General features: G+C 47.2%; 1 protein-coding gene across 1 annotated transcript in view; it reads right to left on the reverse strand.

Moving 5' to 3' along the window:
• The window catches only part of LINGO1 (leucine rich repeat and Ig domain containing 1), a 47,446-nt gene extending 37,630 nt beyond the window's left edge, over window positions 1-9,816 (reverse strand). The window contains 1 exon segment of the mRNA XM_074296522.1: window positions 9,747-9,816. Within this exon segment, the coding sequence (XP_074152623.1) occupies window positions 9,747-9,752 (6 nt within the window). The 5' untranslated portion in view covers window positions 9,753-9,816.
• Between the last annotated feature and the right edge of the window lie 11,440 nt (window positions 9,817-21,256).

Consider the following 21,256-nt stretch of genomic DNA (forward strand, 5'->3'; position numbering starts at 1 on the left):
TGTGTGTGTGTGTGTGAGAGAGAGAGAGAGAGAGAGAGAGAGAGAGAGAGAGAGAGAGAGAGAGAGAGAGAGAATGAGTTCTAAATTTGCCTCTGGAATTTAATACTTATGTGATCTTGGGCAAGTCACTTAACTGTTCTAAGTCTCAGTTTCCTCATATGTAGAAAAGGGGGATTTGAATTAAGTGATCTTTAAGGTAAAGTTCAGAACTAAATGTATGAGCCTATGTCTCAAATGATTAACTGAGGGGTATTAACTTGGAGAGAAGTGTGTGGTAGAATGCTCCAAGGATCTGTCCTTGGTTCTATCATCTTCAGTATCTCCAGCAATGGCAATGGATGAAACCACAAACGATATGTCTCTGAAATTTGTGTAACATAAAACAAACAGAGTTAGTTGGCTCATTGGATTGAAGAAGAATCTAAAAGATCTCAGGCAGCAAGAACAGTGAACTGAAGTTAATATGGCAAAAATGAGTGGAGATAAATGCAAAGACTTGCAGTTGGGTTCAAGAAATCAACCACCCAAGGAAAGTATGGAAGAATTTTAACAAGACAGCAGTTCATGTAAAAAAATGTCTAGGAATTGTGGTGGATTAAAACTGAATCCAGCAAAAGCATAGTATCATGGCCAAAAGAGCAAAAGTGATCTCTGGTTGCATAAGGAGAATATAATATATAGAATTAGGAAGTTGACAGTACTGTCGTATGACCCTAGCCAGAAGATCGCGCTTGGTTCTAGATATCCCATTTTAGGAAAAACATTTATAAACTGAAAAGCGTCCAGAGGACAGCAGCCAGAGTAATAAGGGCACTAGAAATCATGCCATACAAGGATTAGTTGAGTGAACCAGGCATATTTAGGCTAGAGAAGATTTATAGGGAACATGAAAACTGTCTTCAAATATTTGAAGGATTGTCTTGGGGACAAGAGATTAGCCTTGTTTTATTTGGACTCCAAGGGGAAAAATGGGAGCAATGGATGGAAGGAAAAAGGAGACAAAATTCACTTCCATTTAAGGAAAAACATTTTTATAATTAGGGCAGTCCAGCAATAGAATATTCCACTTCTAGAAGGTCCTGAGTTGCCCATCATTGGAGGTCTTTATATAGATGCCAGAAGGCCACTTAGAATGTTATAGAAGAAACTGCCATGGGACTTGGTGACCTCTGAAGATCTCTTCCTACTAAATTCTGAGAGTCAATCAAAATATATTTCTATATTTTGATCTTCTTTTCTAATCATTCTAGTTTTTCCCCTGATCCTAAGGTCTCCTCTCCTGCTGAAGGGGCTATAAGTTTTTATTGAACAGAGGCCATTCTCAATTCTTTTGGCTCATGACTCAGTAGCTCTATTCTGTCCACAGGATGAAATCCAACTTCTTTATCATGTGGTACTATGGGAATTCTGTTGACTTTGGAGTCAGAGGACCTGATACCAAATAGCACCTTAGCTGTTTACTATTGGTTGTGATAAATTAAATGACCCTTAGGGTTCTTCTGGCTCTGGGGCTATGCTATGATTTCTACATGCCCAAATCCTACCCAACCTTCCTAGCCAACATCAAATGTACATCTTTCAAGAAGTCTTCTTTGACCTTCCCATTCCACATTGGTTTATAAATTTATATTTCTTATGATTCTTAGCCACTCACCCCAATCCACCAAGTCAATAAGATGGGCAAAGCAACAATATAAGGGCCCCCTGGTGGCTAAAGACACTTCTTACAAGTCTAGGGGATTAAAATGGTATTAGCCCTATTAACTATCTTCTATGTAACAGGCAATAGTTGGAGAATTTTCCTCTTGATGGTCCAGCAAGCTTAAGGAAAATTAAAATAGTGCCTCCACCTTATCCTTCTTGATCTACTGATGGCAACCTAACTACTGAGGAACAGTGTGGTGGGATTGGGAGATAGAATTGAGGCTAGGATGAAAATGGGGAAAAAAGGCAAACTGAACTCCCTCCTTTTCTTTTCCTGATTCCCATGAGACACTTCTGCTCACTTTTATATCTTAAAGTATAAGTTTGGAGCAGCTAGGTGGTGCAGTGGTTAGAGCACCAGCCCTGAAGTCAGGAGGACCGGAGTTCAAATCTGGCCTCAGACACTTAACACTACCTAGCTGTGTGACCCTGGGCAAGTCACTTAACCCCAATTGCCTCAGCAAAAATAAAACAGAACAAAATATAAGTTCAAACTTAAAACAAAAACTCTATTAACTTGCAACTAAAATAATAATAAGCCCATTCTCTATTTCCTAGGAAAACAAAAATTCCTTGAGGGATTACTTGTTTTCTTGGTTCTTGTTGTTCCTGATACCTATGACATATAATGGGAAAGCTATATGTTGCAGTGGATAGAGTGCCAGGACCAGAGCTAGGACCCGAGTTCAAATTCAGCCTCCCACACTTACTAGCTATGTACTCCTGACCAAGTCATTTAACATTAATTACCTCAATTTCCTAATACATAAATTCCATCTTCTTAAGCTGAAACTAAATTTTTAAAAGTTTTATACTTTGAGACAGAACAAACACATTTTTAGTGCTAGTCTTAGGAAGGCAGAGTAGAAGAAAAACAGCATGTGGAATCATCAGACCTGATTTGTGATCTCAACAAGTCACCATCCTTTTTGAACTTCAGTTTTTTCATCAGTAAAGAGGCTGTTGGACTTGGCAAGTTGTTGATCCTATGAAAAGTCACCTTGGTGGTGGCAGGGGTAAATAAAGAAGGGGGAGAATCTGAATCTGCTACTGGGAGGGCTGGAGCTGGAGATCTGCTGCTGACCCATTCAGAAGGCAGCTTGGGTGGATCAGGAGTACTTCCCAAACTTGCTTGAGGCTGTAGAGGTCTGGGCTAGGACTGGAGTTGAAGTATTCTAACTTCCAACCCCATGGAGGCTCAGCCTCTTTCCTCAAATTGATAAGAGCTTATCAAATGGAGTCATTTTCCAATTTTTCCTTCCTTTGGGTCATGTCTTACTCTCCCATGCACTCAAAATTCCCTTCTAAACAATGTGATTTCATAATCCTTTCTCCTTAGACTTTATCATTCAATGAAAGAAGAGGATTTTCTTTATTAATTTTCTTTGGTTCTTTCTCCTATATATCATCAGTGACCCCTCTGTCTGTACCTGCACTTGACCTCCGCAACTAGTTGACTGCAGAGAATTGTTGGTGAGTCTGAGGATTCCTTATCCATCATTGGAGTCCAAGTGAGCTGCCATATATCCAATGACTCGGTTCAATAGTCTTGTGGAATTGAAATCAATAGCAGCTAAGGAGCACCATAGTGCATAGAGCACTGGACTTGGAGTCAGGCAGACTCATCTTGCTGAGTTCAAATCTGGCCTCAGACATCTGCTAGCTGTGTGACTCTGGGCAAGTCACTTAACCTGTGTACCTCAGTTTCCTCATCTGTAAAATGAACTGGAGAAAGAAATGACAAACTACTCCAATATCTTTCCCAAGAAAACTCCCAGCAGAGTCAGAGCTGGACATGACTGGAAACTGAACAACAAGATGCCTACTTGATGTGTTGACTTGAATAATAATATTTAATGAGTATTTTACTGGTAGCTTAGGACAAGCTTTGTCAACTTTCCCCATGGACTCTGATGACACTCATAAGAAGGAACAAGGAGGGTTAATAAAGAGCTTTTGTCCATTAAAAGAGAGCCACTATGGGAGAGCCCACTGATGAGACATCATTGTATTTTGTAGACCCATGATTGTTAGATTCTTCCTTACTTTCATACAGTTAAATTCTAAATAGTTTGAATGAAGTTTTTTTTAAGGATTAGCTTTGGCTAATCTAGAATTTAACTGTATGAAATTTTATTCAAAATTAATTTAATATTAATATTCTGGATCTGGATTGGAATAGCTATTTTGCTACTTACTATCTTTGTGATCTTGGACAAATTCTCTTCATTTTTTTGGGTATCTGTTTCCTTTTTGTTAATCATTCAATCAATGAGCTTTAATTAAGGCTTCCTACTAAGTATAAAGCACATTATGTCTACTATGTGCTGGCTACTGTGCTAAGCAGTATGGGTGCAAATGAAAAAAATATGAGACAGTCCCTGCCCTCAAGGAGTTGACATTCTATACAAAATGGAGACTGGAATCAGAAGACCTCTGAGCTCCCTTTAAGCTCTAATTCCTAGAAATGTGTGAATTAACGTTATTATACCAGTAGTAGGAAATAGTAATTGAGCATCCTGTGTTTTAGGATGGAGGTTTTTGGGGAGGCAGAAAGAAAAAAACTTTGTCTGTGCTTTCTTTGGAGTGTATAGTCTGGGGGTGGGATGCACCAATTACAGGGAACAGTGAACATTCAGCGGCAGACAGTATTTGACAGTAATCACAAAGAGACAAAGTATCCCATAGAAAGTGGTAGACCACCTTCTTCAATTCATGAAGCCTGGACTCAAGTCCTGACAAAATAGCTACATGACCTTGGAACAATCATTCTACTCCCCCAGTTCCTCCAGGGAACTTTCTAGGACTTAAATATGTGGAAGGAATTTCCAACACGAATTAATCTGAAAAAAACCCAAACACCTGTTAACCCAATAGCGTTGGAGGGCATAGCACTGGCTTCCAATATTAAGGAAGTCAGAGCAAATGGGAAGTTCCTTATGAGCTAGACTAGTTGGAGAAGACTTCCTGGAGGAGGTGGAATTGGAGCTGGACTTTGCAGAACAAAAACCGTTTGGTTGGGGTGGAAGATAGGGAAGGAGGAGGAGAGAGGACTTTTCAGGTCAGAGGGATTTTATGACTAAATGTGTCAATGTGCGCGTATATATGGGGGTAGGATGGGGAACGGTGTGAGAATATTCTAATTTGAGAGAGAGGTGAGATGGAGAGAGCCTGTGTGGAGAGAAAGGGAAAGTAGGGTAAGTTGTAGAGAGCCAGATTTCGGCGGCCCCTAAGGCAAGGCCCATAAGGGAAGACTTGATTTTATTGGCAAGAGAGTATAAGTTACCGAATTTAGAAGTGGGATGGAGACTAAGTGTTAATTAAAGACTTGCTGTGTGTCAAGAACTGAGCTCATTTGGGGGCCTCAGAGTCAAGAGGAATGAGACAATTCCTGCCCTCAAGAGGCTTACCTTCTAAATAGGAAAGACAAAATGGTAAGAAGAGCAGGAGAAGAGGGAGGAGAGACACTTGGCAGTGTGGATCTGGGCAGCATAAACTCAGTTAATTGTCAGGGAGTCAGGGAGGTTCCAGGGGTGGAACCCAAGTTTCTAGTGGGGAAAGAGGCCTTGCTTTATAGAGGAGGACACCACTATTGAAAGAGATAGTATGACTTTTCCAGGACCATTCAGCTGCATAAACTGTCATTTTACTTCTCTGGGATGGAGAGAGGAAGGGAACTGAACCCATCTCCTACCTTAATTTTTTTTTTTGCTTGGGAGAGGCCTTTTATTTCAAAAGGACATGATACTCTCCATCTTAGACTGGAAAAATGATGAGTGGACCCTCCCACTCCCTCATTCCACCAATGGAAAGACTACAGACCATCCTGTCACTGCATTTCTGCAATGGAAACTTGCAGAGCCATCGCAGAGCCAGAATCTTGTATCCAAAACTTACTATTTGTGTGAGAGAGGCAAATCACTCCCCATATACCTTTGCATCTCTGTTTCCTTAGCTCTAAAATGGGCACAATGATACTTTTAAAAATGATTGTGGCGAAAGTGCTCTGAAAACTTTAAAACAATATATAAATATAAATATCATTATTACTATTACTGTTCTTACTATTTCCCTCCTGAGAATGCTGATCATTTCATTCCCACAATTCTCAGACCATCTCACTACCTCATTTCTCCCATAGAAACATCAGAGATCACATCCCACTTTCTATTTTTCTCTGCTGGAAACTTTCATGCCATTCCACTGCCCTATTTATCCAATGGAAATAAAGCGAATCCTCCCTTTTGCTCAATTATCTGCCCCAATTACACAGGCCCCAAGGCCAGTTCCTCCATTTAATCCCTCCATTAGAAACAGCAAACCATCCCACAACCTATTTCTTTGCTGGAAAAGAAGGCCATCCCACTGACTTGTTTTCCTGCCTAGAAGCAATACTCCCCAGGAAGGCCCCTAGAGGGCAGTAGTAGACTGGATGCAGCTGCCACGCTCACAGGTGCTAGGGGCTGGATAGCGAGGGGCTGCTTGGAAATAAGGGTTTGTGGGATCTCACACGTAGAGGGAGAGCGAATTGTCCTTTTCGGAAGAGCTGTATTTGGGGATGACATCTAGTGTCAGAGAAGAAAAGAGGAGTTAGGGCTGGCGGGAGAGAGTCTGGCCTTTGCTGTCTGAAATATTTTCCCTTCAGCCCTGTCCTTAAGAAGGGGACAGAGATCTCCCTGGCCGGGGGTGCCAAATACTAGTTTAGACTCCAGATTTATTCAGCTGTCATTCTCACTGAGCCAGTGGGGGTCCCTCCCCTGGAAGACTGTTCCCCTTCTCTGAACATGTCCTTTAAAAAAGGTCCTAAGAGCAGGCCTTGACCAGAAGTGATTTCCCCTTCCCCAAGTCCCTGGACATTGTGTGTGACGTGTGTGTGTGTGTGTGTGTGTGTGTGTGTGTGTGTGCAGCTTGTTGGCAGGGGGTAGGATGTGTTTCCCTCAGCCCTGCCCCTGAGGAGGGAGCAGCGTGCCATCCTAAGCCTTTCCTTCTTCCCCAGCAAGGACTGAGAAATCTCCCTCATTGCCCCATGCCCTTATTCTTACTCCCTGAGGAGAGTCCCACATTTCTGGGAGAGTCCCACATTTCTGGCCCTGGCTTACAGGGGAAGGACCTGCCCAGGAGGGAGACGGGGCCAGCCTCTCCTAGCACTGGCAGGGGGAAGGGTCCGTGCTGCTGACTCCTGCCCAACCATCCTTAATAGTATGTCAAGAGCACATTCACACGTCTCTGAATGCCTGACTTCCTCCAGCTCCTTGCCCCCCCAAACAAACAAGTACATAAATACATCCCCCCCTTTCACCAGGCAGCAAGGACAAAGCCGGCCAGGAAAGGTCTAGCTTACCCACCCTGTTCCCCACCCTTGAGGAGTCAGGGGAGAGTGAAGCTTCCACACTGCCCCCATTGCACTCTGGGCCCAGAGGAGGTCCCCTCAAGGACCAGGTGGACAGAACTACTCTGATCTCTCCATTGCTATTAGTGAAAGGAGTCCGAGGAAATGTAGGAAAGACATAGAGGTCGGGGCTGGCAGAGGGGGATGAAAAGGGGGAGAGTCGGGGCCCTGATGAACTACAGGCAGAATTAATGGCTCTGGATGGGGCCTGAGGAATGGGAAAGATTAGGTAGCTGCGGAGTGTGGGTGTGTGCCCAGAACGAGGAGCTTGCTGGAGCTGACATTTGCAGTCTTCCAGTGGCAGGGAGCTTGTGGCTGTGGGCAGCCCCAGGGAACCCCCATTTCCTTTCCTCCCGCCCATTTAGGGTCAGGAGGTTTAATCTCAGTCCCTCATGGTCTTATTCTGGTTTCTGGAAGATGAGAAAGGGGAACTGAGGAAACCTGAAGCACCCCAAAGCTCAAGGCATCTCTTTCTGTCTCTAACAGAGGGACTGACTAGATTAAAATGAGTGGATGGGGAAAGAGGGACTGGCAAGGGAGAGGCACCTCCTGGTCATGGCAGAGAAGGCTCCCTCCCTCCCCCAGCGGTGGACTGAGGGACTGGGGAGAACAATGAGAAGAATCCCGCAGCCTCAAAGCCCCCAGAGACTAGGCTCGGGACCGCCCTGAGTGGGGAAAGCCAGCTTCTTCCCCCTGATCCTGACTGGGATCCCCCTAACTTTCCCCACTGTTGAAGCTGGGATTTAGGGAGCCCACGGTCACTCAGTCCTGAATGGTCCCAGAATCAATCATGCTGTGAGGAGGTAGAATGATGGAAGAAGGGGGTGATCCCAGTGCCCAGCTCACACAACCTATGTATGGGGGGAAGGAGGAAATGAACCAGGAAAATGGGGGAACAGACAGCAGCTTCCTGGGGGTAGGGGAAGAAGATATTGCGATAGGGAGCTGTCTCACCCCCACTTCTTTTGCCTCCAGCATGGAAACTGGGGCAGACAGATGTTGGGACAAGGAGAAGTCATTACCAGAAGGACAAAAGCTCCAGGGAGAACAATTGCTCTTTCCCTAACATGGGTTGAGGTAGCTCCCAGGAGTCCTCTCTTCATTCTTTTCTTCCCGGCCTCTTTCCCCCTTCCCTGTCTCATTTCCTCTTTCCTCCCTTCTCACCTAGCCCTTCATTCTCAGACATCTTTCCCAAACTTCTAGATTGGAGCGGGCAGGGGCGAGGTCCAGAAAGCAGGAGCTTGCAAGGGGCCAGGGAGTAGCTACCTGGGCAGGGCAGGCTTCTCTTCCCAGGAGGATGCTGTCTGAGGAGGAGGCAGCCCTTTAGGCTGGGGAGAGAGGGACATTAAGGCAGAGGGCTCGTTTAATTCCGTTTTTGGTTGTGTGTCTGCTCCACGCCACGGGCTCTCAGCACACGCTAACTGACAGGCGCAGGAACCCGGGAAGGGAAGGGAGCGTTGGCTCGGGAATGGGTGGGTGGGAGGAACGGCTGCCGCTGGCCTTGGAAACCTTTGTGGAGAGGGAGGAAGTGTCCCGATCCCCCCCTGGGAAGCTCTGTGCCTGGGGCCGGCCCTCAAAAATCCCCGGCTGGCAGAGGGGGACAGTGAGGGCCGAGGCCAGGGCTGCAGGAAGGGAAGGAGGCAGAGGTTGGCTTAATGATGGGGGGAGGGAGGAAACAACTTCAGAGCAGACAAGAGGAGGCTCTCCGGGGGAGGGAGGTACCTTAAAGGGGAGTAGGCTGAAGGTAGGCTCGAGACTAGAAATTCGGGTGATCCGGCACTCGGCGCAGCGAGTCTCAGAGACGAGGGTTGGGTTGGGAAGGGAAAGGTGCACGGGGACAGAAGCGGTTCGGCTCCTCCGCTCCAAGTGTCTCGCTGCGATTTTCCCCCCTTATTTTTGGAGGGTGTGGGAGGGAGAGGATGGAAGGGAAAGGAGGGCAGGACAGCCCTGAATTCCCAAGGAGAGCTCAGGGCCTTTCGCCGCTCTCGGCTCCCCAGCTCCCGCCTGTGCCCACCGCCCTCAGCAGCGAGGTCTTTCGCTTGGCGGCACTGCCAGTCCCCACCCCGTTTAGCCAAAGCAGCCTCTGAGACATCGGGGCCGGTGCCTCCACCATCCTGTGCCCAGGTACCGTCCCCTCCTCAGTGTGCGGGGAATGTGCCCTCCCCTTCTGCCGTGCCCCCGGCTCCCAACTCCCAGCAGCGGGCCCGGGGGGAGCTGAGGCGGGCGAGCCCGGGGGGGAGCTGAGGCGGGCGAGCCCCTCCTGAGCAGGGCTAGGAGCCGAGTCCACCTTGTGGGGAGAAGAGGAAGAAGGGGAAGGCGCTGGGGGCGCAGCCCTGTTCTGCCCAGCAAGCTCTGGGGGAGCAGGAGGGGGGCGCTGCCAACCGAGCTTGGGGTATTGGGGGGGCTGGTGAGGGGGTGAAGGGGACGGCAGCCCGGGGCCTTGGCAAAGGTCCGCGGCGGGCAGGAGGGGAGCGCCCCGGCCCCCCGGGCGGAGCCTGCCTTGCTTGCGGGCTGCCCTCCAGGAGGGCCGGCCCCTCAGGAGCTCCCCGCTCTCTCCTGCTTTGCTCTCGCTAGCTCGCTCGCTCTCTCTCCCGGCGCCCGCCCGTCCTCCATCCCGGGGCTGGGCTGGAACCCGTGGCCGGCCGCCGCTCACCTGCATCTCTTGCTCGCCGTCCGTCCGCCAGCCTCGGTCACCAATCGCATGTCTCCCCCCAGCCCCAGCCCCCTCCTCCTCCTCCTCCTCTTTCGCCTCCTCCTCCTCCTTCGCCTCCTCCTCCTCCTCCTCCTCCTCCTTCTTCTCCGCCGCCGCCTCTTCCCGCGAGTCCCCCCTCAGCGGGGCCGCCTGCGGCCAGCACGAAGCGGAGCGGGCGCGGGGCCGTGCCCGGGGTGGCCCGCGGGGCTGCTGCGCCCGGGCCGGGCGGCCGCTTCAGCCGCGCCCCGGCGCTCCGGCTCGGGCTCCGGGGACTCCTCGGGCTCCGGCTCCGAAGGCTCTGGGGGGCTCGGGCTCAGAAGGACGAGGGGCGGCGGGCCCCGCGGCGGCGGCGGTGGCGGCTCGGGCTTCAGCGAGCCCTGCGGGGCCGTCCCTGCTTCTGCAGCCGCCGACGTCGCCCCCGCTCGGGCTCCTGCTCGGGCGCTGGCCGCCGCTCCTGCTCCCGCTCCCGCTGGGCGCGCCCGAGGCCGCGCGCTCCGCCGATCCCGAACCGGGCTGGGGCGGCCGCCGGCGGGCAGCGGGGACGCATCCTGCCCGGCCCGGAGCCGGCCCCCGCGGCCCGACGGAGCGCCCCGGGAGGGGCCCTCGGGGAGCGTCCGGAGCTCCGCTCCTGCTGCCGCGGCGCCCGCCCTGCCTCCGGCTCCGGCTCCGGCTCCGGCTCCGGCTCCGCCTCGGGCTCGGCTGCAGTCGCAGCCTAGCGCCCCGCAGTTCCCGCGGCCGCCGCCGCCGCTCGCCGAGCTCCGGCTGTCCGCGCTCTGCCGACACTCAGCCAGCCAGCGAGGGCTCTAGTGGAGAGCGGGAGGGAGGAGAGGAGGGAGCTGGAGGGACGCGAGGGAGGGGGCTGGGCGGGGGAGGGGGGGCGCGGCTGCAAAGCCACGGGGAGGGTGGGGGGAGAGCAGAGGCTCCGAGTCCCTCCCGGCCCCCTCCCCCCTTGGCCTGGGTATCCTCAGCTGGAGGGTGGGTGAGGGCTAGCGGGCTCCGCCACTCCCCCCGCCCCCACCCCGGCGGCGAGAGATGGCGAAGGGATCGGATCCCAGGATCGGAGAATTCCCGGCTAGAAGGCACCCTAATTAAGGCTTATCTAGTCCAGGTCGCGGATATTTACAGCTGAGGAAACTTAGACTCAGGGGAAAGGACTTATTTCTAAAATCGGGGTCAGAGTCGGGATTAGAATCCAGGGCCCCCGGATTCCATATCCAGGATTCTTTCCACTACATCAGGGAACCCTCAAAATTTTCTAAGTCCCAGGGGGTGACGGGAGTGTGTGTGTGTGTGTGTGTGTGTGTGTGTGTGTGTGTGTGTGTGTGTGTGTGTGTGTGTGTGTGTGTGATGATGAGGTTGGGGAAGAGGTCAGATCAAGAAATCAAATTTCTATCTCCTCCTCCTCCTCCTCCTCCTCTAAACCCTTGGCCAGCTCCTGGCCTTTGCTCCTCCCAGCTTCTCCAGGTACTTGTGGGGATACAGCCCCAGACCCTGAGGTACCCCTGGGCCCATCTCCCTTCCAATGTGTTTTTGCATCAGTTGAGTACGTGTGAGACAAGAGTTCCTTATTAGACCCAGGTTTGGCAGGGAGTGTGTGTGTGTGTGTGTGTGTGTGTGTGTGTGTGTGTGAGAGAGAGAGAGAGAGAGAGAGAGAGAGAGAGAGAGAGAGAGAGAGAGAGAGAGAGAGAGAGAGAGAGAGAGAGAGAGAGAGAGACAGAGAGAGAGACAGAGAGAGAGACAGAGAGAGAGACAGAGACAGAGAGAGACAGAGACAGAGACAGAGACAGAGAGAGAGAAAGAGGAGAGAAAGAGACAGAGAGACAGAGAGAGAGACAGAGAGAGAGAGAGAGAGAGAGACAGAGAGAGAGAGAGACAGAGAGAGAGAGAGAGAGACAGAGAGAGAGAGACAGAGAGAGAGACAGAGAGAGAGAGAGAGAGACAGAGAGACAGAGACAGAGACAGAGAGAGACAGACAGAGAGAGAGACAGAGACAGAGAGAGACAGAGACAGAGAGAGAGACAGAGACAGAGAGAGAGAAAGAGGAGAGAAAGAGACAGAGAGACAGAGAGAGAGACAGAGAGAGAGAGAGAGACAGAGAGAGAGAGAGACAGAGAGAGAGACAGAGAGAGAGAGAGAGAGAGAGAGAGAGAGAGAGAGAGAGAGAGAGAGAGAGAGAGAGAGAGAGAGAGAGGAGAGAAAGAAACGAGAGAAAGAGAGACAGAGAGAGACAAAGACAGTCAGCGAGAGAGAGAGAGAGAGAGAGAGAGAGAGAGAGAGAGAGAGAGAGAGAGAGAGAGAGAGAGAGAGAGAGAGAGAGAGACAGAGAGAGACAGAGACAGAGAGACAGAGAGAGATGCTTCTCCTGCTGGTGGTGAGGCAGGGAGGTTAAACTCCTAAGAGGCTCTGTCCACTCAGTGGCTCTATTTTACTGAATCTCCCATTCCCTCTCTCTCCTCCTCTCTCCATGGAAAGGTTTCTGCTTGATTTTTAATACATTATACAACAGCTGGGAAAACAGAGGCCCAAAGAATCCTTGGGAGACTTTTCTCCTCCCTTCCTCAAACCCTCTTTAGGGACCCCCTTCCTGTCCTCTAGACTTTGGGCTCGCCATTCCCCTTTAAGGAAATTGCTAGTGAAGAAAACACTTGTAAGGAAAGAACAGAGGGAGATTGTGGTGTTTGGGAAGCCCTGGTTGGATGGCTGGAGGTAGTGCTCTGCCATCCCCCAGTACTTCAGCTTCCTGCTCATGGCATACCTCAAACCCCAATAGTGGATAGGATGCCTGACCCCCCAGCCTACCAAGCCCTGAAGAGGGCAGTACAGAGCCTCTCTGGGTGACCGTAGTCTCACATTTCTACCTGGAGGCCAGCAGAGGGACTCAGTGAACCTGGAAAAAACTGGCAACTTGAGGTGGGGAGCTGCTAGAATCCCAGAGGTGGCTCCCCTAGTCCATCTCCCTCAGTGGCCCACAAGGAGACAGGACCAGGCCTTAGAATGAGATAGCCTAGACTGCCTGAAGTGAAAGACAATTTAAAATTCCCTCTGCCTCTTTCTCCTGGGTGCAATGAAGCTGAGCTGATTCACCCAAAGCCCCACCCAGAATGTCGGCACAGCTGAGTGTCAAACGCACTTTGGGGGGCCCCTCTTTGACATCACACCCGGTGCTTTCAGACCATGGCACCACCTTCAGGTACCCCTGGGCCCATCTCCCTTCCAATGTGTTTTTGCATCAGTGAGTATCTGTGTGTGAGACAAGAGTTCCTTATTAGACCCAGGTTTGGCAGGGAGTGTGTGTATGTGCGTGCGTGCGTGTGTGTGTGTGTGTGTGTGTGTGTGTGAGAGAGAGAGAGAGAGAGAGAGAGAGAGAGAGAGAGAGAGAGAGAGAGACAGAGAGAGAGACAGAGACAGAGAGAGAAAGAGAGAGAGAGACACACACACACCCACAGAGACAGAGAGAGAGAGACAGAGAGAGTGGATATGCACCCAGAGGAGTCCAGACCCAGACTTCCCACTGTGGAGCTGTCCAATGCCAAGTACTGACTGACCTCAAAGATCGCTCCAAAATGATCTGGCCCACACATTATCAAGTGCTTGGAGAGATTCTAGTCCCTCTCCTATGTGGGGTGTTTCTCAATGTGGCAATCCCTTCAAGGGAGGGGTCTTATCCTTCAGAACCCACCCAGGTTCCCATGGGTAGCCAGATCCACAACTTGCTAACATCAGACAATTTAGTCTCTACTATGTCCTTCTTCCTGATTCTTTCGACCTTCGGCTGAAACTTCTAGGCTGTGTGGGCTGGGGGCTCCTTTAGAAGCTACCTGATGGCCTGAGGTGGAAGCCCCATCTTACAAGCTGAGTTGGAAGCCCCTTGCTGTATCATCTTGAGCACTTTCCCTTTCCAGCTCTCACTTTTCATTTTTGCAAAATGAGAGGGTTGGAATAAATGATCTTTAAGCCCCTGCCGACTTTGAATTCCCATGATCCCTTGGTCCTTCTTTTCTCCCTTATAGTTTCTTTATCTTAAAGTACGGATAGTCTCTCAGCCCACTCCATCTTTTTTTTTTTTTTTCTTCCCTCCTTGCTGGGAAAAGGAAAGATGCTGCTTATCTCCTTGAAACCAGATGTACTAAGAACATCTGGATTGATGGAACATCTGGAATCCATTAACACTGCACTCTGGACCTCTCAAGGGACAGCTCCTCACCCACCTTACGCTGAGCTTGTTTTTTAAATAATAGGGTATCTGCCCAAATGTAATTTTCTACTTTTTAAAGCACCTTTGCATCATTTCTCATATTTGAGAAACGGGAATAAGAGAGCCTCACGTTCCATGGGCATTTGCAGATTCACTAAGAATTTTTCTACCAATTGTCTTGTGAAATAAGCAACGGAAGAGCTATTACCCATTATTTGTTGATGAGGAAACTGAGGCACAAAGAAGAAAAATTGCTGAACTGGAACTTGAAGCCAGTTCCTGAGCAATGTTTTTCCTGATAACATTGTGCCCTCTTGCTCATTTATAGTAGCCTTTTAAGATAAGCAGGGCTTAGAGTAGCTATTGTCCCATTTTAAGGAGGAGGAAGCTAAGGCTCAATTAAGTGAAATGTATAAGTCATATAATTAGAAAGGAAGCAAGGACTCTGTCCTAGGACTCTACCTCACCAATCCATGACTCATTATACTACAGGGGTTAAAGAATCATAGTAAGGCATACAGAATCAGGTGGTTCAGTGGAAAGAGTGCTAGATTTGGAATCAGAACTGGGTTCAAATACATTTACAGATGTATGACCCTAGGCAAGCCATGTGAATTGCTTACCTTAATTTATTCATCTGTGAAATGGGGATAATAACATCTACCTCCTAAGGTTGTATGAGAATCACATGAGATATTTGTAAAATACTTCACAAACTATGTGAATGCTATGTAAATGCTGCTGTTATTATTTGATTTTTATCTGAAAGAGACTGTAGAGATCATTTAATTTAGTCTCTTTGGGTTGCAAATGTGTAAACATCTAAGGCCCATAGAAGGGAAGGAATTTATTTAAACTTACAGAGATAATAAATGGCAGTCAGAATTTGAATCCACATCCCCTGACTCCAAATCCAGCATTCTTTTCCAGTAGACCCAATTTCCCCATCTCTGCAATTCTAAGAGAATGAATAGAAGATAGACTTTATTTTTCTGCTACTCTAATATCTATGAGTGATGGGGTGAGTTGGAAACCCATTGGCAAACAGTTTTGGTAGATGAAAAATGTTCTGTACTGGACTGGCCATATGCAGTGTGTGTGCATGTATGTGTGTACATGTATACACACACACACACACACACACACACAGCCGGCTACCCTCCTGCAAAGTCATAATAGGTCCAGCAGGGGGTGATAGAATAGTCTGTATGAGGTGATGGACGACAAGGAAGAATAAACCCTTTACACACACACACACACACACACATTCTTCTTTAAGAGTGAAAGAACACTTCCCTTCTAGCTCACCCAGCTTCAGCCTGCTCTGATCTCCCTGACCAGGGTCCCCCAGCTGTGGAACCTGTTCTTAAGCAGAACCCAGCAAGCTCTGGGCCTAACTCATTTGCTCTGAATACTAAGACATTAATTTCTCAGCCCTTCCAGTTCCTCGGCACCTCTGCTCCCGTGCCAAGACGTGAGGCCGCATGGTGCTGTTTGTGAGTTTGTTCCCAAGTCTCCCCTCCCCCACTCCTCCCACCACCCAAGACAGGAATAGACATGGGTTCTGCGTAACTCCACTCAGCCAGAAACCCTAGGCTGCCCAGCCTGGCTCTTAAGGAGAGGAAGGGTGTGTGGGGAGCTGCTATTCCCAGTGCCAGGACTGACGCACGATGTGGCCATGGGCGTCTCTCCACCCCCAAGTCGCCCTTTCCCTGTTCTATACCTCAGTTTCCCATCTGTGCAATGGGGGTGACTATGGTGTGTCCTTTACAAAGAGCTGGGGGAGATGAGAACTGTGTGTGTGTGTGTGTGTGTGTGTGTGTGTGTGTGTGTGTATGAGAGAGAGAAAGAGAGACAGAGAAACAGTGAGAGGGAGAGAGAAAGAGACACAGAGAGACAAAGAGACAGAGAGAAAAACAGGGAGAAAGGGAGATAGGGAGAGAGAGAGACAGAAGAAGAAAGGGAGGGAGGGAGAGAACTGGGGAGCTACTCTTTCTTTTCAGGAAGACCTAGAACCAGCCCATTATCTTTTAGTTAGGATTAGAGGCAGAACTGTGTCTACATATAAACCATCCTGCTGCCTTATTTCTCCAACTGAGTTGATGCATAAGCCACCCCACTGTCCTACTTTTCTGATGGAAACAATACACAGACCACTCTGTTGACTTGTTTCTCCAATGAAAACAATATGCAGACAAATGTGCTTCTCTGTCCCTGTGCACCTCGGTTCAATTCAATTCCACAAGCATTTACCTACTTGCTGCCAGGCTCAGTGCTAAAACCCTGGGAATACAAGTTCAAGAGTGGGGAAGTCAGCCGCTCACTTTGCCCCACTTAGCCCCATTCCTTTATCATGTGAAAGCACACCTCTGCCGAATCAATCAGAAGTGTGAACTAGGTGTGAACAAGCCCAAACACCTCCCTTGAATCAATCAAAAGGGTTTCAACTAGGTTTGGCAGGAAATCTGTTCAGATTAGTTGAGGGATTTAGTCATCCCCCGTGGGGTATAAAACCAGTAAACCACTTTGAAAGCCTTGGACCTGGCCTTTGAGAAAGAACTGTTGGGGGAGAGAACACCCGCCTCCTTTCCTCTCCCCTGCCTCTTGCTTGGAGAAGGACCTTGCAAACTTCAAAAAGTTGACTTATCATCAACATCCTGATACTAGTATCATCCCAGAAATACTCGACCTGATGGCTGTCTTGGGATCCGAGGACAAATTACTGAGAAAAAGCTGCTTTAAAATTCTACAAGGAGAGCAGCAGAGAAGCTATATCATGCCTAGGGTGAAATTCATGGGAACCCCATACAGGGGAAAAAAAGGACTTCCATTCATTCCTTTACCTCATAGGCTTTAAACTTAAACCTATTGCCCTCTGGATTCTGGGTATCACATTGTGTGTGTGTGCATGTGTGCACGTGCTGTATCAATTATTTGCACTAGGCCACCTTAATAGATACCATTTCTAAAAGTTAATTAAATGAATAATTAATATTATCTGATAAGGGTTTATAAGCTATAGGTTTAGAAAAGTCACTACCCTCTTAAACCCTTTGGGTTAACTCTAGCGCTAAGATGGAGATAAGAGGCAGCTATGTGTTGGGGATCCAGTCTGTTCGTAGCAGTCGGATTTGGGAGAGTACTTCCAGAGCATGCTCTTAACAAGGCATAAATTAAACTGTGTCACTTTAAAGGAGTTTATATCCTCCAGTGGAAACAATACATAACCAACCCAACTATCTTATCTCTTCAACTGAAAAAATACACAGATCACTCTACTATCTTATTTCTCTAGTGAAAACAACATACAGCTAGATAATTTTATTGCTTTTTTCTGTAATGGAAACAATATACATATAGTCTTGTTGCTTAACTTTTCCCAAAGAAAACAATTCATAGACTTATCTTTTTGTCTTTTCCCTCCTCTCAGTTCATGTACCAAGGATGAATAAATCCTGAACATTTTGTTCTCCAGTTCCGTTCAGGGTTCAACCTTGTGTATTTTACTTGACTTGTAGGTTTGGGCAGTTTATAGCTAGATAGTTGACCTATACCCATCCAGGAGCCCAGTACCTAGGGTTCCATGTCTAGGGTCTAACGGTACATGCTTTCTTTCCTTCCCAGGCTTTGGAAGCTCACATGACTGTCCTAAGATTTCACGTGGACATTCTTAGACGCTCTCCTTTCATTCTTGCTTCCAGCAGATTCAACAGTAGTCCCTGAGCATTTTGGATTCTGTGAGGGAAATAGAAGTGGAAGGTCCCCTGCCTTTAGAAAGCTTCCAGTCCAGCTGGGGAGAAAATACTAACATACATGTAAAGATAACTCACGAGACTGGCTTTGTGTGCTAAGGCCAGATAAGGGAAGACCTTCATAAGAGGAAGAGATTCTAGATTGAGTTGGGTCAACCAAGGAAGATTTCATGGAAAAGGTGAGACTTAATATGAACTTTGAAGACATGGAGAAGGGACAATCATAAGATTTAGAATTAAATTGAATTGAATTGAATTGAAAAGTACTTTACAAACTATCTATTTTGAAGTCATCAATTTACAGGTGTGGAAGTCGAGTCCTGGGAATAGAAAGGACTTGGTCAATATACCACAATTAGCAAGGAGCTGAACGAGGATTTGAGTCTGTCATTCTGTGGTCTTATTTCTTTGGGAAAGAAGGATAGAAAACTTTTTTAAATTGGGATATTTTTAAAATTCCCAATGCCCCACTGACTATTTCCATACTTGTTACTATCTCAATAGGAACAACAACAACAACAACAACAACAACAACAACAACAACAACAACAACAACAACAACAATACAAGATATAAGCAAAACTATTTAGCACATTGACCATGCTGGTAATGCATATTTCATTCCATCCCTATAATCTTCCGAAGAAGAGCTTTCTCATAGAGGAGAATGAGTTGAGTAAGGCATCAAGGCAAGAATTGCTGGGAGAAGAAATTAAGGCAAGGAACAGTGAGAAGGTCAGCCTGGCTGTGAGGAGGGTTTATATAGGGAGGTGGTAGGCAATAAAGTTGGAGAGCCCAGTGTCTGAGATTCCAAATCTGCCCCTTTTTTTCTGGGCTGCCATATCGCTTCCTTACACTGGAAGGCACCAATGAAGTCTAAAACAAGATCCCAATAGTCTAGGACACTTATCTAAGAAGATAAAACCAAACTGGGATAATGAACACCTTATATTTAGGCTAAAATAAGGAGGGGTGATACACAGTTAGGCAACAGTTCATTTGAAAATACGGGAAGGGGTGTTTGGTGCTCTGTAAATTCAATAATAGATATCAATGTGATGTGGTGACCAGAAGGACTCATTTGACCTGAGGTTGTATGAATAAAGTCACAATGTTCAAAATAATAAAAAAAAAAAAAAGCATGTCTGGCCTCTGGCTTCTAGCTGGATCAGACCTCATGCATGTAGAATATAGTTCCCTGTGACCAATTCTGCTGCCATATTTTAGAAAGGACATAAACTGGAGGATATCTAGGAAGATATGGATGGGAATGTAAAACCATGCAACATAGCATGAAGAACAGGCAGTGTCTTTTTTCCATAGAAGAAAAGACTTCTAGGGGAAGACTTGATATCTGTCTTTAAGTCTTGGTGCAGTTTTAAGCATCGTATAACATAGTTAAGCTTAGAACTATACCAAGACTTTTAAAATGCCAGTATTTGAAGGGCTGTCCCATGAAAAAGGGGGTCAGCTTGCTTTTCTTTGGCCCCAGATGGCATAATAAGAAACAACTGAGGGGGAGAGTGCTTCACAAAGGGAGGGAATGTCTCCTTTTGTTTCTTTTATCCCTGGCACATAAGCGGTGCTCAATAAATGCTTATTAAATTAAATTGAAAGTTATAGGGAAACAAATTTCAGCTTCATATATGAAAAACCACTCAATTTACTAATTTATTATATATAATATAAGCCTAACTGAATCAAATTGAATGGAATTGTTTTCTAATTGTTCAGTATGTATGTTTCTGGCTTCCCCAACCAGATTGAGAGGTCATCAAGGGCAAAGACTGTCTTGTTTCTCCCACAGTGACTAGAACAAGGCTGAACACACAGTAGGTACTTTTTTAGACCTGAAATAATTGGTAAAAGTAAACAGATTGGATTGGAGATATCGAGGAGAATGTAGTTTAGTTTTTCTTGCCCAACAAAAAAAGCTTCCCCAAAAGCTGAGAGCCATTATTGGCGAATGGATGGATCCGGTCAGATAAGGTCTTTAGGCCTTCCCTTGGAAGGGATTTAGAATGGATTGGGAGCATAGGAGAAAGACAGAGTGGGGTTTGAATGGCTGGTGCAGGCCAGCTTAAGAGAGAAAGCCATAGGCTAGGAATGGGAGAGAGGGGTCCGAGGGAATCTGGGCAATGGGTAAGGGAAGCGGGCACAGCAGTTAGAATAGCTACTGCCTGCTTTATTCCCTGTCAGCCAATCACCAGTCCATTGGGTTTCTTTAAACAATTTTTCTTTTAATGATTATCTCTGAAGACACTTGAAATGAACAATAGCTTAAGAATGTCTGGGACAGTGAATTGTCCTGGATAGTAAGAGGCTATTGGTATAGCCTCTCACTAGAAAGAAAAATGGAAAGAGGGAGCTGAGCTCAAAGGGAGAGAGACAAGAGGAGTTGGGGGAAATGAGTAGAAGACCCTAGAGACTGGCAGTGGTGAGATTTGAGGATACTGGGAGTGGGGCAGCAGGCACATGACTGAGTTCCTGTGGCGGCTGAGAAGGACTTTTGTGCTAACACAGAATAAAGTCAAGAAGCTGAGGCATGGTGTGAAGGGAGGGCTTACTTTATGCAGCAGGAATGGCCCTGGTTTCTTTGTGACCTTCTTTCCCCTAAGACTGTTTCTATATATGAAGGGGATCTCAGCCATGTGTCAGTGTAGCTCAGTGGAAAGAACAGTGCACATGGAGTCGGAGACAGTTTAAATTCTAACTTGGCCATCCACAGTAGTGTCTGTGAGACTTTGGGGCTCAGTTTTTTCATCTGTAAAATGGAGCTCTAACTTTCTTTCACTTATAAATATCTGGCTAGATTTTCTAAGGTCATGTCTGGTAATAGTGTTCTAAGCAAAGCTGAATTTTTGTAAATTGAAATAGTGTAAACTGAATCTCATTCAGAGCTTGAATCATTTCATAATACAAACAATTCCTTTAACAATTTATATTTGGTTTATATCTGGACTTGGTCATTTATCAAGTTTGCTTAAAACAGGGGCAGACCCGCTACATTTGACAAATAATAATGATGGCTAATATTTATCTAGTGCTTTAAAGTTTGCTTATATTATCTTATTTGATCTTCAATTTGATTGAAGAAAGGAGGGAGGGAAAGCATTTCCAAAGAGGGAGTTTCTTTTCTGAGAAGTACAGAAGAATGACCTTGAGAAGAATGCCTATGTGAAGATGACCAAAGAGTGAAAGGCAGAAAGCTCTAGTGAGTTGCTCTGAGGGCCAGAAGTCAGAAGACTTAAGGAAGAATCTTGGCTCTGTATTTAGTTCTTGGAACTTTTGTTTTGAGTTCCTACCCTCTTTGGGCTTCATCTATAAACTGAAAATTCTGAGTTAGATTTTCTTTAAAGTTCTTTCAGCTCAAAATCTTATGAAGATCTTTCCTCTGGGCCTCAGTTTGCTGTAAAATAAAGGTCAGATGACCTCTAATGATCCACCCATCACTGCTATTCTATAGATCTCTTTGAATCCATTAACTTTGCAGGTTTATGACCTAAGGGCTCATGACCTTGAGA

Source organism: Sminthopsis crassicaudata, chromosome 2 (genome assembly GCF_048593235.1).
Source record: "Sminthopsis crassicaudata isolate SCR6 chromosome 2, ASM4859323v1, whole genome shotgun sequence".
Taxonomy (NCBI): Eukaryota; Metazoa; Chordata; class Mammalia; order Dasyuromorphia; family Dasyuridae; genus Sminthopsis; species Sminthopsis crassicaudata.